The sequence below is a fragment of the Paramisgurnus dabryanus genome, chromosome 20 (assembly GCF_030506205.2).
Source record: "Paramisgurnus dabryanus chromosome 20, PD_genome_1.1, whole genome shotgun sequence".
Classification (NCBI taxonomy): domain Eukaryota; kingdom Metazoa; phylum Chordata; class Actinopteri; order Cypriniformes; family Cobitidae; genus Paramisgurnus; species Paramisgurnus dabryanus.
In genome coordinates this window covers 17,296,231-17,321,324 of record NC_133356.1, presented here as the reverse complement: position 1 = coordinate 17,321,324, position 25,094 = coordinate 17,296,231, and the positions used below count along the sequence as shown (strand labels likewise).

Sequence of the window (25,094 nt, the reverse complement as noted above, 5' to 3'; positions counted from 1 at the left end):
AATTAAGGACGGGCCATTGAATTATTGAAAAATAATGCACGCCCGAGGTGGTGATGCGGCCGTTACACCTCGGGTGTACATTATTTTTCAATAATTCAACGGCCTGGAGTCAATTATTCAGATTATACTGAGGTTACCACATCTCAAGACATCGATCAAATGATATATATAAAGGGATTCATCCGGTTTTTGTACTTAAATCGCTATTGTGAGTAGGACTATTTCTTCCGCGTCTCATCCAACGTCTCTTTTGCTTGTTCCAAAACGTCATTTTAAAGCTGGCAATGGAGGCTTGAGCCATTGATGGCATTCTAAGGGGCTAATCACACCAACCGCCTTTAAACGCTTCGAAACGCAAGGCGTTTTTTAAAAAAGAGCAGTGCGACGCGGCTTTTTATATTGCTAAGCAACCACCGAGTCAGCTGTCTTGTCAATCAAATATTGAAGCGTGAGTGCTCTTTTTCTGTTAACTGGCATATTAGCAGAAACTTTAAAAAGAGGGCGCTTGCTCTGACCTTGTTTGAGGATGAGAGGTGCACAAACACGCAGGAGAGAGTGAGCGAGTGTAGTCCGGTTCTTCAAAGCAACTGTAAACGTCCCTCACCACAACGTAAGGCCCGCCTCTCCCCTCATTCGATTGGACAATGGAAAGACGCAAATGACGTCGGGCGCTTCTCCGCTGTCAGCGTTCCTTCAAAGGTGCGTGCTACGGCTGGCGGCAAAAACCGCAAGGCGCTCGGCGCGCATAAACAGCGCGCTAAAGCTCACTGCCAATTGAATATCATTCAAAAAAGGCGCCTGCAACTGCCATAAACGCTTTGGGTGTGACTGGCCCCTAATGCAGTTATCAAAGAAGTTATTAGAAATAGAGCAAGAACGACAGAGAAACAGAGAGAAAGAAAGAAAGAAAGAAAAAAGAGAGAAAGAGAGAAAGGGCGAGCGAGAGAGAGGGCGAGTGAGAGAGATTGTGTGAACGAGGCTACCTCTGTGCATCTCTAAACAGCGCTGTTATTGCTTCAAAAAATCGTCTGTCATATTGTTTTTGTTAGTCCGTTAATTATGCGAAGTGATATGGAACTGTAATTGCACACCTTAGAACGTCCATCAGCCAATCAGATTCATGCATTCAACGGACCCGTAGTATAAATGTTTATAAAGAAAACCTTATAAGATAAAAAACAGCTTTTGATAAAAATTAATATCATCCCTATTTGAAAATATACAGCTGCACAACCTGTGAACTTGTTGGAAAGCTTACATCTGACCTCAGTGTACATTCCTGGCATAGCGTCTGATGCAAAGAAAGAGGGTCATATTATAGCAATATAAATGGTATCGTCTTTTTTGGTATCCCGCTGACAAAAATACAAATATATTACTGAAACACAATGTCAGCCCTAGATACTGGCCTATAAAACTATAAAGTCAGCAGCAATTTGTGATGTAAACTAAACGGTATGTGCAATTTAAAGGAAAGACCAGATCGATCAATACATCCCATCATCTTATTTCAATAATGTCAACACAGGAAAGAAACCACAATCTTTAACATTGGGAAAAATATGTGTAGACAGACCAGAAGAGCAGGTTTATCTGTTGAAACTGCATTCAGAGGTAAAGGAAATTTGTTCAGCAGTAACCACAGAGACAGACATCAAGTGTTAAGAGTGTCACATCCCGAGACAGACATTAGTGATTATCTGTGAGAAAAGTGACAGAGAGACAGAAGGTCTAAATGAGGTACGAGATGAGATTGAAAGGGCGGGCATGAAGAGGGTGAGGATGAAACAATGTGACAGTAGCTTGGCTCATCGAAAAACGAATTGCATTTGTTGTTTTATTGTTGTTATTGTGCAAGATTTTTAACACACAGTTCCTCATCGAACACATCGGGATATAAGTAACAGTCTGAAAAAATGCAATAGGAAAAAAAACGGGGACGACTGCTAACAAACACACACACATTGTTGGCAACACAATGGTCTGGCATGCATCTGTCGCATTACAGAGGGGAGAGAGGAAAGCTTACCTTCTATAGGAAGGGAAAATAAATGAAAGGACACAGAAAAGAAAGAGAGCACAAAAAGAAAAGCAAGTTTAAAGAGATATATCAGGGCAAACAGAAAACAAGGTGACAGCAAAGCTCATTTTGAGTAGAGTGATTTCGTATGGAAATATTTATTATGCATGCTAAGCAAGCAAAGGGTGTCATCAGTCAGGAACGAGATATCAAATGTAGCATTACAAATGAGTTTGTCACTGTGAAATATTAAATTGAAGATCATTAATCTAATTGTCGAGCACCATTGCCATGTCTGTATATAGGTTTAGCTGGTTATTAGGACTGTCATATCACACAGTCACTGAATTTTAAGCCTGACTGTGAACTGTGCTGGAAATGGAACAGATTACATTAGCGGGTTTGATGGGTGTGTCGAATTCATTCAGGGGGAAAACAGTTTCTCTAGAAAATGAAGATGAACCAAGCCGTTCTAAGAGAGCAAATCAGTACTGTAAAAAAACTGTAATCATTGTTTATTTTGAACAATATTTTAACATACATAATACATATATATAAACTTATTTGAGAATGTAAGGAGACCGAATCAACTATGTATCAGCCTAGAAAGATCCTAATACGAAGAGAAAGTGAGGCCTGAGTGTGTTTGTGTATGTGCATGTGTTGATGCATGTGTAAGGAGTCATACTTTATTGGCCCAAGCATCTTCATCCCATGAAGTGAGTTGTAGTACTCTGATGATCTCATTGATCTCAGCGCTCATCTTCTCAAATGTGTAGTTTCTGTTCTTCAGGGCCTCCTCCACGCCATGACTCTTAGTGCACTTGGTTGTCACAAAGATTTTAATGGCTGACATTTAAAAAGAAAAAAGATTATGTTAAATTTCCACTTTCAAGAACCATCTGGAAATATTTTATAGATCAAATTGGCAGCATTGTGTGCAGTGCATTCACACTGTATATGTAAACCAGTGGTCTCCAACATGGTGCCTGCGGTCATCAGGTTACCTGCACGGAGTTTGTGAGTCGCCCACCAAAGCACATTCAATTAATAGCCTCAATTTTACATATTTTTATATCAGTTTTGGATTCTTTTATGTATGCTAACATTTAAAACAATGATTTAATTAATAGGTAAGCCACACATATCACTTTTTTATGGGCACTTCCCCAGAAAAACACGACCACACGTCAATTAGCAGGAGAGCGAGAACCAAGGACACCGAAATACAGGCATCACTTCACGCGACAGCTTTGTTTTTTATCAAGACTCAACAATGTCAGGAAAAGAAGTTTGTTTTTAGATGTAAGGAGAAGTAAGCCAGCATTATGGAAACAACGGATATAGTTTGTTTATCCACGGTAGCAGCGGAGTTTTGCGTGTGCGTTTGATTTCATTGAAAAGTCCCAACAGGGTCATGAGTTGCATGTGGTAAGTAATACTTTTGTGTTATGTTGGAAATAGGCACGTTAGTGCATTATATAACTGACACAAACATGTCGTGAATCATAAGTTATTCAGTCAGTGTTGTATAAAGTGTTACATGACCGTGACTCGCTCCTCCCGCAGCTCGTAACTCATCCTTCTGAATTTTTTCATATATTTTCACACATAATCAGTAAAGCTGATCTGTCTTTTATAAATCTGATAAAACTAAAGACTCTTTGAAGATATAAGGGATGTAATACTACTCTATAGGTACTCCAGATTAACATCAGATACGCAGAAACATTTTGCATTATGGGAGCTTAAAGAAGTAAAACAAAAAAGTTTTGAGTAGACTATATCAAAAATGTAGACCTCCAGATTGTTTTATCAATTGTAGTAGCCCTCGCTCACAAAAAGGTTGGAGACCCCCAATCTGTAAAAACCCAGTTGATATAATTTTTTGGTGATTTACATAAAATCATATAGTACCTAATGTAAAAAACATTCTGTGAAAATATAACCTTAATATCTTTAATATAAGTAAGGTCATGTCAAATATTGAAATCAAACTTCATTGTTCCTAATCTCACAATTAGAATATAAGACTTAAGCCTCATCACATATGATGAGTCATTAACCATTTAGTTATAGTCATATGTTTTGCAATATTTGCAAACACGGCCTTTAAAAGCTTCACCGCTGCTGTAAATGAGCCACCAACAACCTGGATATTTATCGCTGAGCCAACTGCAGAAAGCCAAGTGGAGCAAGGGAAAATCTTTCCCTCCCTGCAAGGCACGAGCAGCTAAATGACTGCAATTATCAATGTTGCCATATCAACGGCTGGCACGCAGAAACTGCACACGCGCTGCTGCCCAGTAGCTCTCTCACCTGATATAAGCACAGGCAGCAGATCCTTCACTGTGTTCATGGAGGTGACAAGCATCACACGATGCTCCTGGTGTGTCAGCTCCTGCTGTCGTTCGTCAATCATCTTTGCCATCTTCGTCATGCCTGACGAATAAAAAAAAAAATCAAAACAGGGATAGCAGACAATATATTTTTTTAAATATTTATATGCATTAAAAAAACTGCTGAGCCAGTGAAAATATTACCATGTAATCTTAATTATAAATTATAGGCCCAATGTTAATTATAGGCCCAAAAAAATCCATGTCATTGAGCCCCTGATAAGATTAAGATCTGATACAAAATTACTTCTGAGAGGAAGTATGAGACCTGGCTTTAATAATTCATACGAATGATAAATAAATGGGTTAACAGACACACCTGGCCCCAGGTTTTTAGTGTAAGTGACCAAGTCCTCCATGGTTTCCACAACCTCTGCTACCGTCAGGTACTCCAGTATACCTTTGCACACACGGATAATTTTACGCACCTAAAAATAAATAAATTAAGCATTCAGAGGACAAGAACATAATGAGGAATCGTCTAAATATGGCCTTCATTTTTTGTGTAATGTTTAATCCTATAGGTCTCTGCCATAAACAAGCAATCCCACAATAGCACCATAACATCATGCTCGGTAAACAGCACAGATCCTTGAGAAAGATGATAGCAGGACTATTAATAGAGCTCAGAGTCAGCTTTCACCACAAACTGATGATATAATATCCCAAGTAGATACATACACACCACACACTACCTAATCTGATGAAAACATTTTATTAGCTGTCTTGGAAAAGTCATATGTTTTCATCATTACACACCAGACATTTCTGTTGTTGCTGTATGCATAGTGGTATAAAGATCACTAGCATTAAATAGTTTTATATGTTTACAGGTGGCATTTTACATTTTGAAACACATTTACAGTGTGCACATCTCTGCGTATTGTGATGATAAATCTTGTGACTTGCAGAAGCTTCACAAATAACCGGCGCTGATAGAAGTCGTACTGTGTGTACAGCAGCTCTTCAGATCATGTGCTCTGTGTGAGCTCCATTATGCTGCGCCCACACCATCAGCACACAGGGGAGGCTAAATATGTGGATCACAGGGTGTTTGCTTGATACTGTAAGTGGCCACTGTATGTTTAAAGTTAAGTAATAAAGAAAATCACAACTTTAAATTTTGTGTTAGTCTTAGTACACAATGTAACTACAGAAGAGTCGAGTTTTAAATAGGAAAAATATTGAAACTCTTTGGTTATTTTTGAGTGCGATGCTATGGTCTAATCAGATTCAATGAATTATGCTAAGCTATGCTAAAAGTGGTCCCGCCAGACCCGGAGATAAGCTGAATGGATTCCAAAACTGTAAAAATCAAATGTTTAACTCTAGGGGAGCTATAAAATGAGCATATTGTCAAAAAAGTGGAGTGTCCCTTTAAGCCTTGTCTGTGTAACCGGGGGTCAGTATTCAAATCTTAGTCAAATCAACCCAGTATGATATAGGACATCTCCCAGACGTGATATCACCAAACAAGTTTGAAATAAAGACAAATTTAGACAATCATTTTGTGTGACAGTTCAGCTTAATCAACATACAAGCATCAGTAAAACTGCAAAACATATCTGTTAATAAAAAACACATTCTTATAGACAAGAAAATCTCATTCCCATTCATACCTCAGCTTCATCAAAGGTCAGTAGCAGGTCTGATGTGCCTGAGAGGATCCCCCGGGACCCGTCGATGAGGTAATCCCGAGCAGGGACAGAATATGGGTCTGTTCTCAACATTCGCGCGGCATCCACCAGCTTTGCACAGGCATTCTCTACCCTAAGAAACAAACACATACCGCAGATGAAGACCAGTTGCTAAGTTGCATTTGATATGTAGCAGATTACCTTTTTTCAAAATAAAAACAGAAAAAAACTTTTGCCACCCAGTGGGTGTAACCGCAGTCACTTCTGCCGATGGTGATGTCACGTGCATACCCTCTATATAGTTAATGTTTTAAACAGTGACAAAGATTTTTTGCATTTAAAAAAAATTACCTTCACAAACAATGTTGTCAGGACAGCACAAGCACAAAAGCATGTTTAAATAATCTAGAACACAAATCTTGAATATTTTTATGATAAAATCACATACACATAATGTTGCTCATGTTGTATATGTTTAAGGGGAATACAGTCGAGTTAGAATCAGGAAGACAACAAATCAAAGTCATGTATTAAAACACAATGGACACGCGCTTCAAACACATCAATGGGGAGAATCTCAATCGTTGTGTTTCTCCAAACAGGTTTTAATTATGTGAATTATTAAAAAAGGAGTGAGCAGATTTTTACCGTTATAGGCTGGTTGTTTACTACAGACACATTTGATGTTCTAACAACATATTCTAAAATTGAATTTCACTATAGGTCCCCTTTAAAAGATATTAAAGCCCCCCTAACCTACATAATGCACATTTAAATGTGTTTCTATCAGAAAATGAGTCACCAGTGTGTGTGCAGAAACATCTTGTCATTATACAAATCAATCTATTCTTCTTTGTGTAATCTCCTTTAAACCGTCACACAAAACAGGCTGTTGGGGATCCCCAAGCAATGTGATGTCACATTGATTAATCCCCAACCATAACTGCTCACAGACTCCGCCTTATGAGCGCGTAGTTTAACCTTCTCCCAGAGACACATGTTTTGATGTAGTCCAAAGCACGTGTGTAAGCGCTCTACCCCCTACTTTGCATACAAGAGGGGAACAGAAGCTTTCTTTGCATTTAAAGAAACACGCACAAAACAGCACAATTTTCATTGCAGCCACAAATGGCCATGTTCAACATCATATATGAAAGCTCTGTGGTGTATTTTGAGCTGAAAATTTACAGACACATTCTGGGGACACCAAAGACTATTTTAATATTGCTGAAAACTCCTAGGTTAAGGGTCCTTTAAATGTCCCATGCTGCTGTTGCCCCACAGCCCATAGGGCAGGGTGTTCAAGTTAGAAGTGACATTTTTAGGTCTCTCTTCATCATTATAGTGTGATGGAGACCCAGACTTACGCAGGCACAGACCTTTGTATATGAGGAACCACTTCGGTGTCAGTCGTTACAACACGGCCTTTATATATATAAACTGTAGAGAGAGGTTCACATTTCCTGTTACCCACCATGTGTATGCTGATAGATGAGCCCTCAGATTGTGTTTATGGTGCCAAATGTGTCAGCTTTCTGAGTCTAGCTAAATCTTCTGCCGTCTTTAACTTAGCCCATCTGCCCTGTCATTTCATACAGATTAGTCTGGCAACACAACCACTTGCAAACCTAAAATAAAACATTTTCCTGAAATAAATTGAGAGCAGCATTTGCAAACAATGCCCCCGAGATGATATGGTGTTCTAAGTGGCTTTAAGCACACTGGGTGGTGGCATTTAAGTTTGACATTTTTTTTTGCAAGTTACAGACAAACGCCTAAGAATGATTTCCCATTGGAGCCCAATTAGTGAGCAGTGCAAAACCATGCAGGATCCATATGGAGCTGTCAACTTCACTGCTGTTCTATTCTTAAAAAGCACTTAATCACAATCCTTTATCACAAACCACTGAAAACAATTGCACACTTTCCAAAGTTGTGGTTTCTGCTCCAGCCTCTGTCCCCACTATATATTAGGCGTACTTACATACATACTTTAGTAAGTACATTATATTTTAATGCAATAATAGTATTTAATACAATATATACATTATACTTATGGTGTAGATGTATGTCATTCTAGGTAGGCTTACGGTATGCCCGATTTATAGTTGTGCCACCAGAACCCCTCCCGTCGGGTAAAAAAACTACATCATAGGTATTTCCGTTTGCGACGGTGAAAACAAAGATGAGCCAAGTTGAGAAGTGATTTAACTCAAGCGGCAAAAAAAAGTCGCTGTTTATTAACTTCCATCAGTGCTGGTCTTCTCAAATCATACACAACAAGTTGCTGTTTCTTCTTCGTTTTTGGGTTAACTTGCCAAATTACTTCTTCTTTGACGGTCGCGCTGCTACTGTGGTTACACGAGTGGATACTGCCTACCAGCAGTCTGCGTGTGTGTTTGCACGTCGACATGGACGGCGATGCAAAAGTATAAATGAAAACCGACGCGCAGCACCGCAGTAGGAAATACGCACAACTATAACGAGCCCCTTTAGGCTAAGGGTTTGATTCAGGGTTAGGGTAAAGAGTGTAATTACATGCAGATACTTTAAATGTAGGAACAATGTAATAACACATACACAACAGAGTGCGGCAGGGATGACGCATTTGGAGGGAAAACCCGAAAGCAAGTTTTTACATTGGTTACATCGTCCCAAAGTCAATGGGTTTTTTTAATGGGGTTTTGGTTAAATACCTTAAATATGATCTTGGGTTAACACAAGCCCAAGATATTATCACGTTTTATTCTACGACAAAAAATACACCAATAATACCCAATAATAGACTGGGGACTTTTTAAAGCTTTTAATTGTCTTAAAAATAGTGGTTGCAAACAAGTTGATTCATGGGACTGATTGTCATGGACTTTAAAGGGGACATTAGATGAAAATCTGTCTTTTTCCATGTTTAAGTGCTATTATTGGGTCCCCAGTGTTTCTATCAACCTAGAAAATGTGTAAAAGATCAACCCAGTAACTTGGTTCTGGTAAACCATTCACTACAAGCAAGTGAAAAAATAGGTTATTTAAATTTGGCTCCCCTTGTGATGTCAGAAGGGGATAATACCAACCCTTAATCTGCACTATCCAACCACGACACTGCTATTTAGTAAAGAGATCAGCTCATTTGCATTTAAAAGGACAAACCCAAAAACGACATATTTTTGCTCACACCTACAAAGTGGCAATTTTTACATGTTATAATAAATTATCTTTAGTTATAATTAACTTCACATATGCACTATGGACACACCATTTATTTTACATCTTAAAAAAGTCTTGTGAAATGTCCCCTTTAAACATCATCACGCATGAAGATCTTTAAAGATTCATCCACAAATGTTTTTAATAAAGTTTGCAAGAGTTTTCAGAAGTTTGGTGGCCATGATGTTGAAATCGAGTGACCGTGGTGTAGTTTGCTAAGATTAGCTTTAAATTTCTAGTAAATGCATTTAGACTTCAAAATTCATATAAATTATGTTCATCATCTTTGAAGATTATCGTGTTGTACAAAATGTGTGTCTTAAACTTTTGTTAAACACAGAGCTTTTTTTAAGCGATAATCCAAAAATGAATGGGTTTTTGTTAAGTGTCCCGCTAACTTCTGGGTTGGCCTTCAAAAATAAGTCATCCCTGCGGCACTCTATAGTTACACTGTAACTTTGATGTGCTTTAATGTAAGTACATTGTAGTTATATACCTACTATAAAATGGGACAAAAATAAACTAAAATAATTTCATGTTTAAAAACTATGTCTGTTTTCTGAGCCGCCTCATCTTTTAAAGGGCCTCTAACATAGGTGTTTTCAGGAATATAAAAATAGTCTCTGGTATCCCCAGAATGTGTCTGTAAAGTTTCAGCTCAAAATACAGCACAGATCTTTCATTATATGGTGTTGAGCATGGCCATGTGTGGCTGCAGTGAAAATGCGCTGCTTTGTGTGTGTCTCTTTAAATGCAAAGAAAGCTTCTGTTCCCCTCCCCATATGCAAAGTATGGGGTAGAGCACTTACAAATGTGCTTTGGACTACATCAAAACATGGGTCTCTGGCAGAAGATTAAAGTACGCGCTCATAAGGCGGAGTCTGTGAGCGGTTATGTTTGGGGCGTAATCAATGTGACATCACATTGCTAGGGGATCCCCAACAGCCCGTTTTGTGTGACTGTTGCGCTTTAAAGGATTTAATGGATTTGTATAATAACAGGATGTTTCTGCACACACACTGGCAAATCATTTTCTGCTAGAAACACATTTAAAAGTGCATTTTCTAGGTTAGGCGGGCTTTAAAGTGTGAGGGACACAGCAACAACAGGCACATCTCATTGTGCCCACAGTCTTTCTGCGTCAGACTGATGATAAAAAGCACAACCGACTTTGACATCTGAAGAAGCAGCAAATCAGGTGGAAAAATGAGGATGAGAGACAGACACATCAATATTAAACAGATGTCACACTAACGGTTTCATCTACATCAGTTGTCAAACTGGCACTTCACACAGCTGAGAGCCCAGGGAAAGCAGTCATATAGTTTTCACACAGACTTATCAATAATGCAGCGTAAGCTTGCTGAAAACCACCCCCGGCCTTCAGGAGTATGGGTATGACTCAGTATCTGACAGTGAGAAATCGCACAAGAAAAACAAGCTCTCTACAACGGCACCTTATAATACCTAACATAAAGAGCATGTTCTCTTAATCCTACCAATAAATACATGCCTGAAAGCCATTTGTAAGGGTTTTGTCATGAGGAACGGGGTTACAACAATCTATATTAATGCACATGACTATTGTGACCACAGCTGGTTGGTGAAACATCAAAGAACATTGCTGAAAAGTGACCATGGCTAACAAGGAAACCTGTGTGCGTGTGTAGCATCAACATGCGAATGTGATTAGAGCTGATGTATGTTCACATGATGAACCCCTAGTGAAACAGGAAGCACAGGACTTACTTAATGAAGGCTGGAGGCATATCTCTCTTCATAATCTTATCCTCTGTCGTCTGCACCGTTTCCTTCCCCACCTGAAAACACATGTTTAACAAGCTTGTTTAACAACACAGAGCAACAGATCTGAATATAAGGACTAGTTAGGACCTAGTTTGCTTTATAGGGTTTAATTTAAGTCACAGCCATGATTTGCTGCTAGTCAGAAGTAGGGGATATTGGGGGAGGAACGTTCTTAATCAAGAGAGCATTTCATTGGACAAAATGTTTGAGTGCAGAATGAGTCATTAATATTTTTCATTCATCAATATATTTTAAAACAGCTTTGTTATACACATTCATGTGTGGAAATGCTTAGGTCCTTAGGCAGAACAGACAGATACGGCTTGTTAATGGGGTTGCTTTGAGTATGTGGATACAATAAGACCCTGTGTGTCCACTGCTGGCTGGCTGGGATGCTGCCAATTCCTCCACCATCCAATCGGAAAGAACTACCCACAACCAGTGTTGCTTATCTGCCACCACACCCATTTATTCACTATTTCCTAAATGAACGCATGGAAAATGAATTCAAAATACCAAATTTAGACAAAAAATACAATGCAGTATTCAGGATTTTGGATATCAATGTAACATTGAGCTTGGGCAATACACAGGATTTAAAGTCCCTGTAAAGTTAATTTTGAAAATTCTTACTAAACACATTATAAATGTTAACGTATTGCTGAAACATGCCAAAAAGACTAAACTATGTAGTACTGAACTGCAGTGGCGGTTCGTGACTGCTCATCCAAGAGGCGCAAATTCAAAATAAGTGTTCGGAGTGTCGTGTGTTGCTAGTGTTTTCAAAATATGTGTTTGTTGCGTCATGTGAACCATGTGCACCACGTGTTTTGTCAAAATAAGTCACTGCTGCACATGCGTCAAAACCGTTTATGATAAAAGAGACGCTCATGTTCACAAAATACACGCAAGACACTCCCTTAACAGTAAACTCTGATTACACATGAGATTATGCGAGTATCTGGCAAACGTTTTTATCATAAACCCTTTAGTATCTGGCAAACTCTTTTATCATAAACCCTTTAGAAGCATCTGCAGCAGGCACTTATTTTGACAAGACACGTAATGCACACAGGATCTCTTGATGCGCAGAACACATATTTTAAAAATAAGGACCCACTCACATGATGGGCTACATGTATTTTGACGAACTTCACATCGAGCGCCCTCGAAAAAAGAAGTCACCGGCTACCACTGCTGAATTGCAAAATTCGTTTTTTACCAATTCTGTGTTCAGAATTATTTGGGCGAGGTTAAAACGGTGGCTTAATGACGCCCCTAAAACAATTGCGAGCATCCATTCAGGTTGTAGCATGTTTTCAAATTTGAGAGAGACGCCAGGTTTCCCCTCGAGTGGGCGTGGTTTTAGCACCGACAGCGGACACATTCCCAACACTTAAAGGGATAGTTCACCCAAAAATGAAAATTCTGTCATCATTTACTCACTCTCAGGTAGTTACAAATCCGCATAAATTTCTTTGTTCTGATGAACAGAAAGGAAGATATTTTGAGAAATGTTTGTAACCAAACCATTTGTGGACCCCATTCACTTCTATAGTAGGAAAAAAGAATACTATGGAAGTAAATGGGGTCCACAAACGGTTTAGTTACAAACGTTTCTCAAAATATCTTCCTTTCCGTTCATCAGAACAAAGAAATTTGTATAGGTTTGTAACAACATGAGGATGAAATGATAACAGAATTTTCATTTTTGGGTGAACTATCCCTTTAAGAGCAGAGAACGCTGCTTAGTTTTACAAAATGTTGATAACTTCTTTGATTTTTTATTTGGTTGCGTGGTTAATAAACTTTTTCTGTGGTGTGACAAACACAGAACACATTTAATATCTGACTTCACAAGGACTTTAAAATTGCTTTTAAATAGTGATGTCTGTGATTTAAACTTCAGCAGCAGAATTCAAAAATGTTCCCATGTGGCAAATTCACTTTTTAATAAAGCCATGCATAAACAGTAACAGCATATGAGGAGCTCAGATGCAAAAGCCCATAAATGCCACCTCTGTCAAAAAAGTAGATTTTTTTATTTTTTATCTTGCCTTTATTTTACCAGGAGAGAACCTCACTGACATTTAAAAACTCTTTTACAGGAGTGTCCTGGCAAAGATAAACGGCCCAGTTATCTAAATACACATATGACAAACAACAATACATCACAACAGTAAGATATCAATAAAAATACAGCACTAGAAGCATTTGCAAATCATTAAATCATTTTTCACTGCATGCATAAGTGTTTACTATGTCAATTTAAATATAATGATATAAACCGCATGCTCTGGGCATGAATTATATGTTCATCAAATATTTTTGCTTTAAATCCACTTAATCCTAGCCTTTCAGAAAAACCGTTGCTGGCAGAATCCATTAGAAGTTTGATAAAAAAAGTTTGATAAAAAAATGCTCATTAACAAGAAAACATGTTGGACGCTGTAGAGGGTTTGCATCTGAGCTCTTCATATCTTAATGTAAACTTTACTGCCCCTAAATCTCTCTGACATAAAAATAGTCTGATTTTAAGTCATAACTGTAAAGTACTGAAATATCACAACCAACACAAGCACCCATCCATGTGCTCCGCTTGCCCTTTCACTGGACATCAGGAATTACATTACAATGTCCGTTAGAGTCCACTAATGCAGAGATAGAGAGATGTTTGTTATCTCTGCACACCACATGGCCACATACAGTCCGCTTGTTTTTTCCAATGATGTAATTACAGTATTACAGGATGGCAGTCCCATCAATTACTATACCCTACTACATACCCAAATCATATAGGCAATCACCACCAATGAAACCCTAGATGTTTGTTGAGTTGAAAGCAACATATTTTCTTCGTTTACAGACTGGTGAAGATAAAGAGAGATTACATCATGAAAAGAGAAACAGATTAAATAGACTTAGGCAATACACTGTAGTGCATTAAATCACAGCACTATTGATAATCTGCTAAAGACCATTGATCGCATTGGCATGCGTCTACCATGCAGTTACTTTTGGACGACTGCACTTTTATAGGACCACACTCTTTTATTAGCTCCTAATAAGTGACGGGGACTCGTAAATAAGGCTAACTGGGTTCACTTCTAGGCTAAAGTGGGAACAGGGATCAAGAAGAGAGACTCCTATCCCAGTGGGGGATGTTTAACAGGGCCAACAAAACACACATGCACATATGTTCCTGTTGCTCAACCGATGGAGAACAGTGTTAAAGACCATAGGTTCGATTCACAGGAATCATGCAATGCATGTCTTAATGGGAACATTTCACAAGACTTATTTAAAATTTCAAAAAAAATCTTTGGCATTCCCAGAGTATGTATGTGAAGCTCAAAATATCATATAGATAATTTATTATAACATGTTCAAGTTGCCACTTTGTAGGTGTGAGCAAAAATGTGCCATTTTTGGGTGTGTCCTTTTAAATGCAAATGAGCTGATCTCTGCACTAAATGGCAGTGCCGTAGTTGGATAGTGCAGATAAAGGGGCAAAATGATCACCTTCTGACATCACAAGGGGAGCCAAATTTTAATTACCTATTTTATCACATGCTTGCAGAGAATGGTTTACCAAAACTAAATTACTGGGTTGTTCTTTTTCACATTTTCTAGGTTGATAAAAAACACTGGGGACCCAATTAAAGCACTTAAACATGGAAAAAGTCACATTTTCATGATATGTTCTGTTTAAATGCACTGTAAGTTGCTTTGGAGAAGAGTATAATAAATGAATGTAAATATAAAAAGGAACACACTGTTCAGGCAGTGTTTAGGGGTGGGCTGCAACCAATCACAAGTGCAGGGTGCTGTCACCATACTGAATGAAGAATGCTGTGTGGCCTGTTTGGCAGATTTTATGCAAAATAATGAAAAAACCCCAGTCAAGTATTTCACTGCAGTTGCAGATAAACAAGATGTACCCAGACGAACAAAACAAACCCACCCTAGTACTTATACCAGCCAAAATGAGGTCAGGAAAAACCAGGTGGTTGAAATTCTGGGTTCCTCTTTCAGTATTTCTCTTTTTCCAGTGATTCGTAACTTCTCCTAGGAGCTGATAGGTTAAAAACACTTAAAGTGTCACAAGGGCATCCACCTTGTGCTTCTGCTGAGATATTGGACCTGTAACTACATTCCTCAGAGTTATTCTTAGCTCAGTGTCGTGGGCCTAGAAGGGCGCCAGTGGGGCAAGAAGCAACCGCAGTAAATAAGGATCCCCTACCACCCTATCTGGCAAACAAGAAGCAAGGAGAATAAAGATGTGCATGACATCTTGACTAGTTACAATGGAAAGAAAAACTATGTGAACCTTTTAGAATTTCATGGTTTTCTGAATAAATTTGTCATAAAATGTGATCTGATCTTCATCTAAGTCAAGGGTATTGACAAACATAATGTGTCTAAAAATAATTACTGGTTGACCCCCCTTGGCAGCAATAATCTCAATCAGGCCCTTCAGTCTCATGTGTATGGCCCTCTTCAAGTCAATCCATGGCATCTCTTTTGGGTTGAGGTCTGGGCTTTGACTTGGTCAATCTACTGTAAAAGGTGGATTTTGTTTTTCTGAAGCCATTCTGTTGTGGATTTGCTCTGGTGTTTTGGGTCGTTGTCCATTTGCATCACCCACCTTCTACACAGTTTCAGCTGACGTACAGACATTCTCACATTATCCTGAAGAATTGTCTGATATACTTGGGAATTCATCTTCCCCCCATTATTGCAAGCTGACCAGGCCCTGATGCAGCAAAGCAGGCCCAAATCATGTTGTTTCATCCACCGTCCTTTAAAGGGACACTCCACTTTTTGAAAAATAGGCTTATTTTCCAGCTCCACTAAAGTTAAACAATTGAGTTTTACCATTTGGGAATCCATTCAACTATAGTCTTATTCCGGCGTAATAATCAAGGACTTTGCGCAATGATATTTCCCAGTGCCTAAAAATAGTCCCCAGCTATTAAAATTTACCAAGGGGAGTATTTTCAGGCGCTGTATAATATCATGCGCCTGCTGCATCCATGGTACGGCAGCAAAGTCCTTGACAATTACGCCGGAATGAGAGTATAGTTCCTAGCCATATCAGCCTAGAAAATCCCAACTTTAAATTTTCCATCGGTCTTAGTAGATGAAGAGTCAAGTTTTACCTAGGAAAAATATCGAAACTCTGGTTATTTTTGAGCATGATGCTAATGGTCTAATCAGATTCAATGAATTATGCTAAGCTATGCTAAAAGTGGTACCGCCAGACCCGGAGATCAGCTGAATGGATTCCAAAAAGGTAACACTCAATTATTTAACTCTAGGAGAGCTGGAAATAAGCCTATTTTCAAAAAAGTGGAGTCTCCCTTTACAGCCGGCTGCAGCTTGATGATGCAAGCGTACCGCGGTTTGGATGCAAAAATAATATGTGAACACAGTCCATGGGGGGCATGGGGAGGGGGGAGCAATCGAACTCGGGTTCGGACCAGGCAATCGCACCAAATGTGAAACCGTCCTTAGAGTCCTTTGAAACTTCGTTGAAAAAAACTGTTAAGTGTTGAGTTAAGTATTAAATGTTGGGCTCTATTAAAGTCCATTAAAAATAGAAAAATCCTGGAATGTTTTCCTCAAAAAACATAATTTCTTCTAGACTGAACAAATAAAGACATCAACATTTTGGATGACATGGTGGTGAGTAAATTATCTGGATTTTTCTTTTAAGAAAATGGAATATTCCTTTAACTGTAGACTGGTGAATTTCTAAAGTCTTTGAAATAACTTTGTAATCCCTTCCAGCTTTATGTAAAGCAACAATTATTGATCGTATCCTCTGAAAGCTCTTTTTGGCGAGGCATGGCTCACATAAGTGTGTTCTTCTTGTGCAGAGCAAAGACCAAAAGCTTGAGGGTTTTTATCAGACAAAGTAGCTGTAGTACACAACTCCAAACGTATTATTTTAACAAATTAACTGAAGGGTTCACATACTTTTTCCACAAGTACTATGAGGTTCTTTGGTTGTTCTCAATAAAGATATTTGTGTTGTTATTTTTAGACACATTATGTTTGTCAATACTCTCAGATACATTTTATGACAAATTTATTCTGAAAACTGAGAAATTCCAAAAAAGGTTCACATACTTTTTCTTGCCACTGACTGTACAAAGGCACAACATCAAATCACCGTTGGTTTAAATTCCTACCAACATTAATAACCACCAGGTCATAGTTCAATGGTAGAGCATTGCGTTAGCAATGCAAAGGGTCATGCAAAAGGTCATAGGTTCAAACCAAGGGTGGGAACACACATTCTGAAAAAATGTATACCTTGAAATGAGCTGTAAGTCGCTTTGGATAAAAACATCTGCCAATTTATAAATGTGAATACTGCTGTGCTAGTAATCTGGAGTCCTGTTGCATGAACAACGGAAAAGTGGGAAAGTACTGCATTATAAGGTGCCTAAGTTGTCTGATACAAACTTAAAACTAGTAATACACCAAGCTTTCATTTAAATAATTGGAAATGCAAATATAAACTGTAAGTTGCTTTGCATAAAACCACCTGTTGATGTGCTAATAGTTATGTGCTCCGAGTAGCTACATCATAGAAACTAATTCCCATTAAGCCCTCATTATAAACATATAAAATCCCCTGTTGAACCACATGGCAGACTGATGGCTCGCAAAACACAAACTAAATTTTAAACACTGACATAGTAGTAATTCCTATAATGTTTGCTTGTATGTGTGTATGTGGGTTGAGGTGCATTTGTAAGATAATGTTATGGACACTTGCAGTCAGATGCCTCGTTTTGGCTGTTTATATTCTGTCAAAGCACACTTACATCTGTTTACGCTACCGCTCCGAAGTATCGCACATTGATTCCCTCAACCTTCGCAATAAATTTGCGACTTCTTTAAAAGGAAACTCTGCAGTCCACACACACTAGCAGTCCATAAAAGGCTCCCCTCCTGCACATTTGGCACATTTCTCATTGCTGTACAAAGCATATATGGGAAACAAAGACAAACACTGGTAGTGAGGCATTAATTGTATATTTTTGATGCATAATTAATGCAGAGTGCTTATATGCATTGTAGCCCCACTAAAAGGCCGTTTGATACGGGGTTGTGTGCATTAGTGCTGATAATGGATTTTGAGAGCGCCGACCAGGTCAGCAGCTGCTTCTGCTCCAGTCAATCAAGGCCACTGTCAGATATCATTAAGCACAATTCAGATGATTTCAGGCCATTTTTAATTCTGTAGTGTGAAGAAGTACAGCTTCCTACTGTAATTCAAATACACATACAGCACAACGGGAACGTCACAAAACCTCACATCCACAGACCAACATCAGAGATGAGATCTGCAATGTGGAAAACATTAAGCAGCACTTTTTTAGCATATAAACTTTCACAATCCCAAAACTGGATTCAAGCAAAATCATCCCAGCACATAAGTAGAAGCCCATATTTCTGTTTGTAGAGTCTTGTCTACTAAACTGCGATTCATGGAAACCAACCTGAAACACTAAAAATTTATAACAGAAAAGCCTTTAAAATATATACTCCACAGTCTTTCATTGTTGGATTTATATTTAGAATATAAAGTGCTTAACGCATGCTGGGGACCCAAACTGCAAACAATTTATGCTTGTGTCATCAGTGTGAGTCCTAGTGGTATTTCTCCATGAATGAGTGGGATTAACTTCAGTTTAACACATTTAAAAGGGTATTGCCTCCTCTCACACAATGGTTTTATGACTAAGGAAGGCTTTCCTGCAGGTAGCAGTTATGGATGAAAACATGACCCTGTTGTACTGTCTGGCTTTGAATTTAAAAGCTTTGGGTTATGAGGTCTCCGTTATACCCTCTGGGAGTTTTAATGGATGATTATATAGGTGGTGGCAGAGTAAGGTAAGATGCTGTTTATATGCTCTGATGGTTAATTAAAAGATTAAAGAAGATTACTCCTGAGAGTTTATGGACTTTAACAACTGTTTATAAATAGTTTGGCACTATAGCCGTGAATGACATATACACTAGAAAGAAAATAGCAAACAAACAAACCAACCTAAATAATGTTCTCTTGGCACAATTCCAAAATGCTCTAAAAAATATTGACAGTCTAAACATAGTACAGTCTCCAAGATACAGACCTGTCTTTATAGTAAGAAGAGATATAAAGCATTACATTCTAGGCTTGGCTGATATGTCGGACACTTCAGCAGTAACAGGTGCCACATATGATGGTGTGGGGGTGCTCTGTCTCCAATAAAGACGCTGACACCTTACACTTCCTCAAGCCGGCAAGGAGTCACTTTCCTTGGGCCATGATTTTGTACTACCCTACACCCCAGCTATGCACTGCGAGACTGTGTTACTTCCCAGAGCAGGAATCATATTTATTTGCGGGAACAAAATACTCACTGCCTATTTGTGACTTACATTAAGTACGTCATATACATTAGGAGGATTCGTCTTACATACTTTACTTCATGACAGCTGGAAGCTAAATACTGTTACAAGTAAACAAGATGCAAATAACAAACTTTTACAAATGTATACTTTGAATGCACTGTAGTAACTTGGATAAGAGCGACTGCCAAATGCATAATGTAAACACATTGTACAATAATATAAGATAAATAAATAAATACATTTCAAATCTGATGCAAAGTCTCTCTACACTCCTAAAAATAAAGGGGCCTCAGGATGCCATAAAAGAACAATTTTTGGCTAAATGGTTCATAAAACCTTAAACATCTGAATAGCATTTCTGTTTCAGAAAAGTTCTTAGGCATATAAAGTTAAAAGGAACCAGAACCAGGAACCAGAATTGGAAGTAGAACCTTTAAGCATCTTAATTTTTAAGAGTTTGTGACCAGGGAAGAATGAGAACATGCCAGCAAGTTTCTGTCTAGTTGCTGTGGATACACTGGAAAAATTATGGTAAAAAGTCTTTAAGTTTCTTAGATTTATCATTCTGTTTTTCATGTTTCCTGGAAAAAGTTCTTTTATAAACAGCATGAGCTTCTTGAACAGAATAATACAGCCTAATAAAGACTCTTTTGTACCCAAATCCACACTCACTTCATCTGTATGAACCAGCCATCAGCTCAGAGTCAGACCAATTCAAAATGCTGTAACTACTAAAATACTGAAAAAGCATGTGTGTACCGTACGTCTACCGTTCTGATACTGGTAAATTTAAGATGTCAACAAATGATCATCACTGATTTCAATCACACATAAACACAGAAACACAATCTTTGAGGGTGCTATATTTAGGGTCTGTTTATCCAGAATGTAATGTATAAGCAGAAAAATTGCTTTATGAATTTAAGAGACATTGCCTTTCTTTTCAAAACTTTTCTGGTCTAGTCACTGGGGTGCTCTTTATCAACCTGTCTCCTACATCATATGGTACTCAACATCAATTTTAGCCACAAGCAAAGAACATCATTTATGGTTCTATCCTAAAGTTAATTTGATTTAATGTAACAGTAACTGACTGTGGGAACTATGGTTAGTTACTATGGTTACAACGGCATATTTTAATAAGAGAAAAGTTTGTGTTAACAAAATAAAGTGTGCATTAATTAAAACAAATAAACAAAAGCTGCAGTGACCACATGACAAAATACAGTAGTATACACTTTGTTAATCTATTCTGTATTTTTGTATTAACTACAATAAATTGATAAACTGAAGCAAAAACTGTAGCACACTACAATATTTACTATACTACAATTTCACTTAAAGTATACTGCATTACAGTATTTTGTATGTGGGCACAGATACTGAATGGGTGACAGGACGCATGGGGTTTGACTCTCACCCGCACAAGGTTGCTGACAGCCGCTTGCACTGCCGCCACGGGGCTGGTGAGATCTGGGATCGCTTTCCCATCAACTTCGCCCTCCTCGTGCATGATAACCAAGTGGGATATCTGCTGAGCCACTGGCTCCAGGATACTCTCTATCGTCTTGGTATGAAAAACTGGCATCCTAATATCTAAATATCCTCAACACAAGTGAGAAAAAGGCACGTGTTCGCTTTATCCCGCTCTTTCCCCTCGTTATTTCTTCCAAGGGCACCCGGATCCAGACGTCTATTCCCAAGTCTATTCCACTCATGCAAAGAAATTCCTAAACCACCTCACCGACTGACGCCTTCTGTCACTGAGTATAACCGAACCAATGCGCCCGGTGAGCGAGAGCGAAGGCACGACTTGACAGAATGAGTGCTTGTCAACCAATCAGCGCAAAGGTCTCACACCAGGCTAGGGGTATGATTGGATGCGCGTTGACGCTGTCTCCACTCTGCCCCGCCCACCTTACCTTTGATAAGGGCGCCAGAGCTTCCCTAAATACGTCATATGTTCAGTAACCAAAATTGCGATTGCGTCGGACCTGGAATAACCAAGTATGGATTACATGGATTACTTATATATTACAGTCAGTGTGAGTTAAACCGATAATTAGTGACAAGTCATGCAAACATTAATATATGTGCAGGTTGTGTTTCAGATCATCTACGGATCTTATTTATCATATTTGCCTGTTAGCATGTGCACATCATGTGGATAGAGACTTTTCTTATTCAGTTATAAATCGAGATGATATAACGGTGATTATCGTGCTATTTTTAGAATATAACAATGTTGAAAACCACACATGATAGATTTGGAAGTTAAACCTGTTTCAAAGTCCGAAAGCACAGGGAGACGGAAAGTTTTATACATACAAAATTAAAACACTTTTAATAAAAAAATTAAAACACTTAATTAAAAATATCGAATGTTTTCATGACCTAAAAAAGTACAACATTAATTTAAAGTTAAACAGCAAGAAACAAGATGTGTGTTTATCCATGAAGAATAAATGTTACAGCTTGCCTCAATGTCACAATCTCTTTAAACCTGTTGAAATGAACCTTTTAATATGAACACATAACACTGAATTGATTAAAAACACTTTTTTATATAAAATGTGTAATATGCCTATAATTAGATTAATGTATACAGTTCTGTTTTATTTCCTTGTTTTACCCAACGGCTATTTACAATTATGATAATATTAGAATTATCAATACAATTATTTATACAATTTAAGACTGAGCTAGGCTGAAACTAAAATAAGATTGAAAATAACCTATCTTTGTGGTAAAACAAACATTTCTTCAATTGGGAAACCTTGTATTTACTGGGATACAGGATAGCCCAAACCTTTCTGCCTGGACAAATTTTCAGTCATTGCTTTTGATTGTAAAGTTAAGTATGTCAAAGTTATGAATCAAGAATATATGCTTCATTTTCCCATCTCATCTTGGACATCTGCATGACAGTAATGTTTAGATGTTATCATTAAGTATGTTTCACAAGTGATTTGTACAACAATAAAACCCCTTGTCGTTTGACTCCTTTTAGTGCTAATATGGAAGAAATCACATAGTACGTGTAAGGGAACCAAATAAGGAGATGTTAAGGGAAGACCAGAAGTTCCTTGCAACATTATAAGGTAAATTGTTGATTATATAAGCAGGAGCTGCCACTGAACCATATAAGTGTTGAGTCACTTGGGGAAACTGCTTGTGTATGTCGAACATCATCTGTAATTTCTCAGAACTGACAGACAGGGAAGCACCAGCTGTGTTATTTAACTCTGTCTAACAACACGATTTTGATATTTGCTCTGTTTCTGTCTTGGCTTTTATTATGCAAGAAATATTTTAGCAACCACCTGAATATTACTAATTCAAATATTTGGAGAAGTAACAGATTAGATATGGAAAACAGATTAAACAGATTATTAACAGTTTGTATAAATTGCAGAAAATTATCATCATTATTATTATCAGGTCATGATTATTATTGAAACTATTATTGTATTCAGATGCAGATTCAGTGCAGAACCCTTTCCATGGCCAAGATCTGTAATGCTGTGCTCAGCAATTTTAATGCCATAGCCTTCTGCTGACTTGTTTATGTTAGCTACATTTGCAGGTGATGTGATAATACATTCTCTCTCTACACAAACACAGGACCCATCTCATACAGTACACGCAATTTAAGCTAAAAATACACAGAACATTTATCAGTCCTGAAAATAAATTAACTTACATGAAGAAATATTCTCGAGTGCATGCTGCCATTAAATTTGGCTAAAATATCCAGCAGACGTTAGCAGTAAACTATTGTTCCTTCTTGGCATCTATTAATCAGAATTGCTTCATTTACATACAGCATCTGCCAGTGGGGCTAGATACACTATTTTAATAATAATATGAAGATATAAAGACCCAATCAGCCATGTCTTTTTTAGATCACCTAGTAAATTCTATGAAAAAAAAACATTCTGGTATTTCCATTATCAAACACAACTCTAAAAATGAATTAGATAATAATTGTATTTTCTGTAGCATATGTCTAAAGAAAAAGAAATACCACAATTAAATACGAAGATGTTGCTTGACCATTTACAGTTAACATTTACACTGCAGTTCTTTTTCATCAAAGGTTTCATGTAAAATCTCTGAACATTTATTCCATAATAAAACAAATATTTTAATGTCTTAGCAGCGCCCTCGAGTGTACAGTGGGAGTCATTACAGAATTAAAAACTAGCTGTTTAGTGCAGTTTTCAAACTGAGGGTCAGGAAGGGTTCTCATGATGAAATTTTAGAGAAAAAAGACTACCAATTACCGAACTTTATTACTGCTTCATATTCATATTTTGTGTTTAGCACTCATATACTTCACATAATAATCTAGTTTGTTTTGAAAATCTTTGTGTTTTTACATCACTATAGTTCCGTTTATCTAACTCACTGGAGTTGGCGGTATTCTTTGTAAAGAAATATGAAACAAAACTGTACTGCTTTGTTTATTAGTACAAATAAATTTAAATTGTAAATGTCTTCAGGTTTATACATTCGAACAAATATGCTACAAGAATATAAGATTTTTTGTGGAACCATGTGTCACATTTTTTAACTACAGTGAGTTTAGTCAAAAAAGCCTTTGCAATTTTCTGGGTTATTACCTAAATACCCTAATGTTCCATTTTGTATCTTTACAGTTATACAAAACATAATACAATGCTGTACCTTATGGGGTACATTATACTGTACCTTAGGACCTATTGCCCTGCTGAAAAAAACAGCATAGACCAGCATGATTGCCATTAAACCATTGTTTTAGCAAGAATATCTTAAGATTACAATTTGCTCAAATATATGATGCTTTTCCTGACCTAACATTTATTAAAAAAAAATAACCTTTACATTTTTAAAAGACTCGCCTGTGTGCCAATGTGGTTTAACTGTGTTCATTTGTTTACCCAACTAACTTTTGGAGCAAAATATAATGATATGATAACAATTTTGTTAGAAACATATTAAGAATTTTATATTCACTGTTAATTTTTACACATCTTTTTTGTGTTAAGCTTGTAACACATTGGGGCGGTTTTCCGTACAGGGATTACCTTAAGCCTGGACTAGGCCTTAGTTAAAATATTTAAGTCATTTTTAAAAGCATAATTTATAAATAAACATTACTGGTGTGCATCTTGAGACACAACACTTGCACTGATATATTTTAAGATGTCAGAACAAGTTGTTTTCAATCAAGACGACAATAACATTTAAGTTAGTCTGGGACTAGTCTTAAACCCTGTCTGGGAATTCGCCACTATATGTGTAATTTTAACACATTATGTGTCATTTTGTTTTGATTTTGTGTTAAAATAAATCACAAGTTGTGTTAAAAGTAACACAAAATGTGTTGTTTCAATAATAATACAGGGATGGGTGGATTTTGGGACAATGCATGTGGTGTTATCATAATGTCATTATTATATGTAATCAGTGTTCAAATTATGTCAAAGATTATGGGGGTCCCCTAGCTAAGACAACCCCCCCCCCCGTCATTTTAGGGTCGTGTAAGATGTGATCCTGGATACATTTTTTAATCAAAGAAACCCCAAATTACCCTTACTCTGTCAATTCCTTCAGATAACAGCGTGAGGC

General features: G+C 37.6%; 1 protein-coding gene across 2 annotated transcripts in view; it reads right to left on the bottom strand.

Moving 5' to 3' along the window:
• The window catches only part of vcla (vinculin a), a 49,470-nt gene extending 28,210 nt beyond the window's left edge, over positions 1–21,260 (bottom strand). For both annotated transcript variants that reach the window (XM_065296739.1, XM_065296740.1), the window contains exons 1-6: positions 20,902–21,260; positions 11,010–11,080; positions 6,039–6,189; positions 4,739–4,847; positions 4,340–4,462; positions 2,709–2,869 (exon numbers count right to left, since the gene is read on the bottom strand). In XM_065296739.1, the coding sequence (XP_065152811.1) occupies positions 2,709–2,869; positions 4,340–4,462; positions 4,739–4,847; positions 6,039–6,189; positions 11,010–11,080; positions 20,902–21,069 (783 nt within the window). In that variant the 5' untranslated portion in view covers positions 21,070–21,260. The remainder of the gene's footprint in view (positions 1–2,708; positions 2,870–4,339; positions 4,463–4,738; positions 4,848–6,038; positions 6,190–11,009; positions 11,081–20,901) is intronic.
• Between the last annotated feature and the right edge of the window lie 3,834 nt (positions 21,261–25,094).